The sequence below is a fragment of the Chaetura pelagica genome, unplaced genomic scaffold (genome assembly GCF_000747805.2).
Source record: "Chaetura pelagica isolate M959 unplaced genomic scaffold, ChaPel_1.0 scaffold46, whole genome shotgun sequence".
Taxonomy (NCBI): Eukaryota; Metazoa; Chordata; class Aves; order Apodiformes; family Apodidae; genus Chaetura; species Chaetura pelagica.
The window spans coordinates 1,119,466-1,129,550 of record NW_009954102.1 but is presented as its reverse complement, the minus strand read 5'-3'; the positions used below and the strand labels follow the sequence as shown (position 1 = coordinate 1,129,550).

At 43.6% G+C, this 10,085-nt stretch overlaps 1 protein-coding gene across 1 annotated transcript; it reads right to left on the bottom strand.

Moving 5' to 3' along the window:
- Window positions 1-780: 780 nt before the first annotated feature.
- On the bottom strand, window positions 781-1,296 carry MSGN1 (mesogenin 1). The gene has a single exon (XM_010002370.1). The coding sequence runs from the start codon at window positions 1,294-1,296 to the stop codon at window positions 781-783; it is 516 nt and encodes a 171-aa protein (XP_010000672.1).
- Between the last annotated feature and the right edge of the window lie 8,789 nt (window positions 1,297-10,085).

Sequence of the window (10,085 nt, the reverse complement as noted above, 5' to 3'; positions counted from 1 at the left end):
AGGCACTGAAGCAAGGAGGTTTTATACATTAGGTACAGAAATATTATAAGTTTCTGTATATATTAATTAAAAAAATAGGATTTAACAGCAGTTTATCTGTACAAAATGTCAGTTTGCTTATATTTCATTTCCAATATCTAGCTCATTTCTAGATTTTATTTATCTATCAATCAGATATATAATGCTATATAATACAAGATACAGACTATGACACTGATATTTATTTGTTTACGAGCAAAGATGTTCTCACTGCTACTTAGTTTCTTGATTTTTTTTGGGTACACTGGAAACACAGATAAATAGACAACACTTGAAGTAACTATACATGGTTTTCCTCACCCGAGCGTTAAAGTGCCTACAAATCAATACACTTAGGATTCTGACGGCATTGCTGTCGTCTAGGTTTTTAAAATTTGACAACCTGTTGTCCTTATTAAACAGAAGATTAGTCAGAAAACAGTGATATGTAAATCCCAGGAAGATCAGTTGGCTTTTTTTTTTTTTTAACTTTCATATCGTGCCAGGTTTAGTATTTCTCAGAAGCTTATGATTCAAACAAACAAACAACAAAAACAAACCAGAAACCAAGACTTCTGCCTCAGCAAGCCGGACCTCAGGCTTTTGGGTAAATCCTACGTCACCTTCCAGCATCATGTCCTATGTACAAGGGTGGCCCTGGCTCCGTCCTCCTCTCCCAGCCCACCCCAGGGTGCTCCGGCGAGGAAGACGCGTCGCTGCCCTTCCTCCTTCGTGCTTGCACAGAGCCAGGAGGCGGCGGGTCTAGGCCCTCTTGACGCTGTTGAGGAGCTCGGTCAGCTCGCCGATGTACTTGATGGTGTACTTCAGGGTCTGTATTTTGGTGAGGGGCTGTCCCCTCTGGCTGTAGACGGGGGGCAGGTAGTTGCGCAGCGTGTGGAGCGCGTCGGCCAGGGTCCTCATCCTCAGCTTCTCCCTCTCGCTGGCCTTCCTCCTGCGCTGGGCTGACATCCTCACCTTGGTGCCCTTGGGCAGGCGAGCCTGCCCGGGGTTGGGCAGGTAGGCTGGGGGGAAATCCACCAGGCTGTATCCCACCAGGCTGCCGCCCCCGCTGCCGTAGGGGGGCTCGGCTGCCGCCGGGCAGGGGGACGAGGTGTAGGATTCGAAGGAGGGAGTTGGGGATAAGCTGTGAGGAGACGCCACGGGGTGAAGCTCGAAGGGCCCAGCGGTGCTTTTCCAGTCCCAGGAGGACAAGGAGACGGAATGCTCCGAACCCAAAGCATCTTCCATGCTCACCAACGTCTCGTGCAGCTTGTCCATGCTCGGAGGAGCGCCCGGGTTCAGCGCTGTCCTCTGCCCTCCCAGCAAAGGCTGGAGCCGCCGGCTGCCGGGACCTTTTTATGATGGAGGGAGGAAAGTGACAGAGTGGGAACGTGGGCTTGGCGAGGGGAGTTCAAAGGAGCGCCACAAGTGCTAAGATGGAAAGTGAACTCCTGATGTGCTAGTTTCTTCTCAATGATAATTATCAACCTTCAGCTAAAAAGCCTTTAAGCTAACAGGCAGCGGCGAGAAAGGAGGAAAAAAAGATTATCTTCTTGCAGCTCGGCCAATTAGGGCTGCGCATCTACGGGTAACGCTGCGCTGGGGGAGGTGAGGGGCTACGTGGGGAGAGAGGAAAAGGAAAGTTAACAATTTCACAAGCCAGCTCACAGATGTAGAACTGAAAGATAACGGCCACGAAAACAAACTCTGCCTTTCGGCCACCGAGCCCTGATTTCTGTGTGACTGTTTGAAGGGGATGGTGCTGCGGCAGGGGTGGTTTGACCTGTGCTGGCTGCTGGGGAATAGTCACTGTTTATCTGCATCTTACCGCTGAAAGTCAAAGATGGTTTCTTTGGGCTTGTGAGTGTCGTGGTGCTGTGCATTTCCCTGCTCATCAGATTGTAGCTACTCTAGATCACTTTGGTTTTCAACAGGAGAAAGGAAGGAACAGCAAAGCATTCCCTGCCTTCTGCACATTCATTTTCTGTTTTAAATCATGACTGGGAGATCAAAAAGGAAATATAAAAATGCAAGCAAAGTCAAAGTCCCATTTAAGAAAAAAAAAAAATAAAATAGGAAAACATAACCTTTTAAAAAGTGTTTTGGAAATAAAATGAATCATCTATAAACTTGGGGCCCAGGAAAATGTTTTACATAGAAATTTAATTCAAAGTAAGATACAGATTAGACATGTGTAAGAGGAGACAAGAAACTACTCCTCTAAAACTTTCTACCTCCAGGAATCCATTCCTCTGCCAAAAACCCCTTTTCCAGCCCTGCCTCATTGCAGCAGTGAAACTGTAAGGCAGTTGGAGTGAAAATGCATCTCCTATAAATCAGCAGCATTAATAATGAGCACTTTTCATCTCTAGGCTCAGGACGGCTTGCAATGGTGAGTAATGATCTCCATTACTCTGGGGAAATGGATAAGCAGAGGCAAGGAATACCTTGCCCAAAATCACACAGCACATTGTTGGGAGAGCTAGGAAAACTCTCCAGAACTCCTGAGCTCTGCAGCTCCACTGAGCAGCTCCACTGCCAGCCATGACTTTGGATCAGCCCCTAACGGGAGCAAAATACAACACATCATGAAGAGAACAAGTCCCAAACTGGGGGGGAAAGAAAAGTAGGATTTATTTTAGAGATTCCTTTTGTGTAACAATCTCTGTGAACAAACTCTGGAAGAGGAGGAGGTGCCTCAGAATGGCACAGAGCTGAGGCAAGCTGAGGTTTTTCTGGAACACATCATTTTTGCTGATTGTGAAACTCTCTCACTGCAACCACTCAGAACAAACCAGCCCAACGCTCATCATAGCAATTAGGAAGGCTTTTGTGAATTTGTACCTGTTTGGGATCAAAATACTGGGAAGCAGCTTGTGGGAGACTTCACTGATTTTATGCTGAAGTGAGAGAAAAAAAATGAAGGATTTTTGCATTTCAACACAGGCTGAGACTGTTTGACCATGATAACATCTGTCTCACACAGAAACTCAGGGCACAGCTCCCCACAGTCAGGATTGCTGTGGGTTTTATGGTTACCTGTTCATTCTTGAGCTCTACTTTACCCCTTTCTTAAGGAAAATGAGCTGAAACAGCCTTGAGAATCATAAATACCTGCTAAAAATTAAGACAAGATGAATAACGGGTATTTTCTGTGGCTTCAGTGAACTGAATGAGCTTAATTGAGTACAAAGACAACACCCCCAAGGTCACAAGTTAGACACAAGATCTAATTTAGCACAAACAGGGGGCTCATTTTTGTCCTAATTAAAAATCTCTCTCCCACTCTTTTTCTTTTTTCCTGCTGGTATTTGTGTTTATAGTGCCTTTTCCAGCTGCCATGTCTCCTGCTCTTATTTTATGCCTTTCTTTATTTTGGTAAACACAACAATTAAAAGTCTACAAATGGACAAAAATCAGGAGGGGGAGGTGGAAGGAGGAATTTCTCTCAGGATGTACCTGGAAATAGGAGCTTGCAACTACATGTACCTGTGTGTATGATATTAAATATATTAAAAATACATATATTGACCAAATATATAAAAACTGTTCTGCTCATCAGTTTTGATTTTGGAATGAAATGTTAATTAATTGCAGTCAAATTTAAAAGTAAAAATATAAACAAGTCCCTTGTTTGCTGGCTGTTAACACATATGATAGCAAGTTTTGCCATAGCACGTGTGTTCAGAAGGGGCTGTTGCCTTGTCAGCTCACTGGTGCAGATGTAGCAAAAGGTTTAGTTTTGGAAAACAGCCACCAGCTCTGCCCACAGCCTCCAGGTTCCCAGAATGTACTCACACAAAGTGTGGCTCAATTTTGGACAAATTGGGAAGCTACATAATGTCTCTCTCCATGGTCTCTGTGTGATCCACAGACTATTGAAGTCGGGCAGTCTCATTGTATGTAGCTGTTCTTGGATTAGTTAGTTTTTAATAGCTCTACATTGCCAGCTGCAGGCATGAGAATCCTTAGATAGGAAATTGTCTTGCAAAGTAGAATCACAGAATGGTGAAGGTTGGAAGGGATCTTAAAGATCATCTAGTTCCAACCCCCCTGCCAGGGGCGGGGACACCTCCCACGGGCAGGGACACCTCCCACCAGCCCAGGTTGCTCCAAGCCCCATCCAACCTGCCCTTCAACACTGCCAGGGATGGGGCAGCCACAGCTTCCCTGGGCAACCTGGGCCAGCGCCTTCCTGCCCTCATGGGGAAGAACTTCTTCCTGATGTCTGACCTAATCTTCCCTCTTCCAGTTTAAAGCCATCCCCCCTTGTCCTGTCACTGCCCTCTCTGGTGAAAAGTCCCTCCCCAGCTTTCCTGGAGCCCCTTCAGGCCCTGGAAGGTGCTCTAAGGTCTCCCTGGAGCCTTCTCTTCTCCAGGATGAACACCCCAACTCTCATTAAGTAAGGTTAAGTATAACAGGCAAAAATCACTGCAAATGGAAGAACTGTTCATAGTGCTGTTTTATAACAGGGCCTTAAAAAGCACCATCCAGAGGAAAGCAGGGCTGGTGTGTTTGTCCATACGCTGTGACTGATGCTGTCTCACTAAAAAGCTGAGAAGGTCTAGTGTTTCAGCTGGCACCTTCCTGGAACATAAATCCATAAAATAAAAACAGCTATGTTTCCAATATTTATTTTGCTCTACCTCTCACAGATTTTGGGGATTCCTTTTTGTCTGTCAGTAATGTAAAAAAAATTGAGGAGTAGTGAGATATGAGGCTAACACCAATGAAATATGAACTGATACTTAAAAAATGATAAGGCACTTGCTGCTTGACTGATAGTTTTTATTTTAATTTCAGCTTTTTATCCTGCAATAAATAGGCTAACATCTAAATCTTCATCTCCTTTAAAATGAAGGGTTCCCTGCTCATACTTCTGAACTCATTCTGAAAGGGAGGAGAAGCAGGGAAGCATGGAATGAGCACAAATATTTTGTATGTATAGAAATGTATAGAAAAATAAATGTATAGAAAAAGACACGGAATAGAAAACTTTCAAGCTTAAATATGTGCCTGATTCAATATTTAAATTTAAAATAAGTTGTCCAGACAATCACTGTCATCTATGAGTAAGGTAGATAAACGCATTTTTTTGTTGTTGTTCAATTATTTAAGGACATATTTGCATTTTTTGAATATATATATATTAGAGAATATTTCTACCAAGCTGTGAGTTTGGTGGAAGAAAAAGACATGTAGCAATAAGTAAAAAAAAAAAATCAGATGGGAAGAATGCTTGCTGAAATTGGCTAACCATGGATAAACGTGTTTCAACAGCACTTAATCCCATCACAGGCAGCCTCTTTTACAATTAAGATGAAAATCCAGTCTTATTTAATTGACAAGAAGCAGATCTTACTAATGTCATTGTAGAGAACTTAGAGCATGAAGCCTCATCTTGCAGTTTGTACCATGATATCTATCTCCCAGAAGCTTTCCAAGTCCCTTCACCTCTGATTTAACGGGAGGGTTGCCGGGTATTGGCTGCTCCGGCGCTGCAGAGGTGGCTGCTGCCATCCTGCTTCCCAGAGGAGCCAACCTCCCGGATATAAAACGTGGGGTGAGCAGCTGCAGGTCCCACTAACTTCAGCAGACGCAGCAGGTGTTCAACACTTCAAGAAAATAGTGTTGGACACCTGGGTTTACACCCAAGCTGGCAATAAAGGAAGGAAAAGATCCACCGCATTTGTTTTTTCAGAGTCACATCGGCCGGCAGGCAAGGCTTCTCTCCTTTTTTTTTCAGGCTTTCCCTCAAGTTGGAGAAATGCAGTCTTTAAAAAGGGAGTAGAGATTGCATTTATTTTCTTTCTTCTTGTGGAAGATGCTTTAATCTGGGTCAAACCTCAACTGAAATAAATAAGAAAGAGAAAGGCTTCTAGGTAAGCAAAATCATCAACAAATACAGACCTTATTTTAATTTTAATTTTTTTTTTGAGGCCAGTATGCCAGAGAATATAGATGAACAGCCAGAGGGAAGGAAGGCAGTAAGAGATCCCAAGTCCAGCCCTATGGAAGGAAGCCCACAACCCTTACTACCATCAGGGCAAACCATGTGTAAATTTAATTTCTAATTGTTACTCCCACCTTTGGCCCAAAAACCCTGTCGCTAGCACCAGAGAAAAAAACCTGCTATTTCTTTGTGCTAAGACCAGAAATGGGCCAGTTTTGCTGTCAAATTTCAAAATTTCAGATTATTTGAAAATTATTTTCTGCTGCCAAAAATGCTGCCTTAAGCACAGGAACCCTTTCAAGTTCTCCAGGGCGCAACTGCAAAATGTCAAACTAAGAGCCTGCTCATGGAGAAGAAACAACCAAGCATCATCGATTTCTCCAGGGCTTTGCACAGTGACAGGCATCTCCCTGGCCTTGCCCTGGCAGGATCAGGACCTATGGATTTGCTTTACATCCTCAAATGTGAGTATTTGATCCTCCAAATAGTGGCAGCCTCCATCGACTGACAAGTGACCTCAGCTCCGCAATTCATTTTAAACATCTGATCTCCAAGCAACTGGCTGTCCAGATGAAAAGGCCTACGTGTGGAATTTACACCTACCCACCTTTTAAGTAGGGAGTTTATTACCTAGTGGTTTTCAGCTGATATTTAGGAATGTCTTTTTAATACCCATTAACAGAAGTTGAAAGGAAGCTTGACTGTGTAGTTGGTCTTTAATGTCTACTGGCTCCTTCAGCCAGAAGCTGGGGAAGGAATGGGGATCTAACTAGGTTCATTTTGCTCAGAAAATGAAAAGTAACAGGTATTATCAAAATAATAGAAGCTGGCTCAGTAAGAGAACTCCAACATCATTTCCTGAAGCTTTGTGGTATCAACTATCACTTTTGGGTAAAAAAAAAAAACGTGTCTGCTGTAATGAAGTTGATGTGTTGCAGTTTTTCACGGGAGAGGTGAAGGGTTTCAAGATCACCAGCAATGCCTCCCTTTCTACCCAAAAGCAGACATTTACATTTAATGAAGTACAATACAGGTCATCTCCAGGTGTTACTTTCACTCTTCCCATGCCCAGCTGGGTGATTGCCTTTGCCAGGTGTGATAGTGGTGTCACAGGGCTTTTTAAAAAGAGGGGGCAGCACCAAAGGGTCCCAGAGGAAGTTCAAGGTTTGTACCTTGCTTCTCTGCTATCACATTGGGCTTTCATGCCCTGTATTCTAAACAGTTCATTTTGCAGCATGAATTTTCCAAAACTAGATCAATCTGACAAGCTTCCCAGAGCCAGGAAAACTGCATTAAAGCTCAGTGGTGACTAGTTGAGCTGCACAGCTGGAGCTGGGTGTTGGTGAGAGGAGCTGGTTTTCAGTGCCTGCGATTAGATTTCAGCTCAGGCTGTTCCTCTTCACCCACTGAACCTCCTCATCAGAGTCTGCTCATTTCTTCCTCCCCCGTGTCCTAGCACTGATGTGTGGAACTGCTGTGGGCTGCTAATAGAAACCATGCTTCATCCCAGTGCTAAATGAAGTTCTGCTCTGGGCACAGTTCAGTTTAATAATTATAAAGCCTATCGATAGGCTGGGTAAGAGACAACAAGCAAGTGTTAGATTACAAATGTTATTTATCTCTTCCATATCTCACATTCTGAAACCAAGTGCTTTGTGCCTGTTCAAGCCACCTTTCAGAAGCACATAGTTAACCCGAGGGTCAGGAACATTTATTTTAAAATGAAGTCTCATATTTCTTGGCAAGTTGCTAAATCTTAATTTTAATCACCTTCAACCTCAGGAAAAAAAAAAACCAGGTCTGTCTTTCAGTCTGCTGATGAACACGAATGGCATATGAAGTTTGGGGTTGTGGGGTTTTTGCATCTGCTCTGAATGCTTCCATGAATTTTGCCTAACAAATTAAACTCAGTGTTGTAACAGTCCCACATTTGGGGAAAATCATACCCACTTTTTCACAGGTAAACTTTGCACATACAGCAGGTTTCCAGATGGTATGAAACTGGAGAGAAGTTGGAGAATATGTTGGAGAGCAGAGCTGCCATTCAGAGGACAGGCTGGAGAAAATTATTTGGGAGCTGCTTTGGGAGGCGCAAGGCAAGCAAATGGAAACCCCTGTGCTGGGTGAGATAACCTTATGCAGCAGCACAGGCTCAGGATGACAGACCAGGAGGCAGCAGAAGACCTTGGGAACCTGGTGGGTTGACAGGATGGAGAAAGTCCAGCAAAGGGTCACCAAGCTGGACAGGGGGCTGGTGAACACAGCAGACAGGGAGAGGCCCAGAGGGGTGGGTCTATCTTGTCTGGAGATGGAAAGGCTCAGGGGAGACCTTACTGCTGTCTGCAACTACCTGCTGGGAGAGCAAGAAGAGCAACCAGAAGTCCACAGTAGAAGAGAGAGAGACAACGAACATGTCCAGTTCTCAGTCCTACAAGCCTTCGACCTTTCAGCAGTGCATTATCAGTTTCCCACTGGAGTGCTGGTGATAGAAGACATCAATACTTTTGTGTTTGGGTGACAAGGACATGGTGCAAAAACTCTCTTCTCTACCACTGAAGACCATCCTCCCTTTCATTGCCTCATGATCAGCTTCTCTTTTCCACTTCTTCTCAGTTTTTCCACCTCTATCTTGTCCCATCTATAACTAAGCATTATTTTCCTCTTTTCTCCATCTTTTATTTTCCTTTCTCTCTCTCTCTTTTTTTTTTTTGTTAAGGTTTCATCTGTTTGATTTTCAGTCTCTTCCTCATTCTTCTTGGTGCTTCTTGATACCAACAGTAGAACCTGATGCCTTTTTCAATATCTCCTGCCCATACAAACCATACATGTCTCTGTTTACCTGCTTAGTTGCATGGGTAAAGTTAATGTTAGAAATGGGAAATATTTAATTATCCATGTGAACCAGGCTTTTCAGGAAGCACAAGTTATTGAATAAATAGTTACAGTAGTTATAGTTACAGCATATAATTAGTGATAGGCATCAGTTAAGGTTGTAAAGTTGTAAGAAGTCATTTATTTCAGGCAACCGTTGTTTAGAAAACTCTTCTGTCAGCTTCATTTCTACTTTTGAAACACATGAGAGAGCAAAACACCAGGAAAACTTACACATGGGCCAGTAAGTCAAGCTTATGAATATGTTAGGTCAAAAAGCAAGTAAAATAAGGAGAAGGCAAAGTGTAGAACTAGTGGGGAAAAGGGATTGCTAATCAAACTCTTATCTGGCCTTTGCTCTGAGAGCACATTTCACTGGGTGCTGCACTCTGGTGGGACACAGACATCTGGTTTGCACCCTGACTGATTCCTGCTTAGTTAATGGTAATTGGGAGGTGTAAAGTTGGTGTATGCATGAATAAGCAGGTAGGTCTCACAACAGCAGGTATGCAAATCCTGAGGGCAGCTGGTCCTGGCTAAAATTCTGCTTTCTTAGGGCCCTGTTTGCTGCAAAGCAGGGAGAACAGTTAAAGCACTGTCTGGAGAGGCAGCACAACCAGACAGACAGCAAACCAGGTCACAGTTGTCCTGTTCTCATCTCTGCTACTGCCCTGCATGATCATAGAGACCCTCATCTTCTGCTCCTGATCCCCTGCATCTCACCCTGCCTTAGGTACAGGCTGTGTCAGCCTTTCCCTCTCTGCAGAGACCTTCTACATGATGCCACCACAGCCAGCAACTCCAAGCTTGTGACACTGTCCAGTTACAAAATTGTGTGTAAAATAGAGGCAGTATAAGAAAACAATTAAACCTAAATTGTCCAGGTAATACTGATTTAAACCAGCTCAGCCCCCAGAGAAGCAATTTTCTAAAGCAAGCCCTGGCAAATGGGCAGTTAAATATATATATATATATATATATAGTAAAAAAGGGAAAAAAGCAGTGAAACTTAAATTTCCCTGACATTGACCTGCCCTGCCAGGCTGGGATGCACTTTTATCAGTCTCTTGCTCTTATCTGGTATCTGACATTCTGTGAGGAGTTGAAAGCAAAGTCACAGAGATGGATAGTGCCCTTTTGAAGAACAAAACATAGCAGGACCTGAATTTTCAAGTACTTCACATGTGGAGTTAAGTCTTGGATTGTTGGAGCAACTTGCAAAGGTGACAGGAGGGAAAAAAAA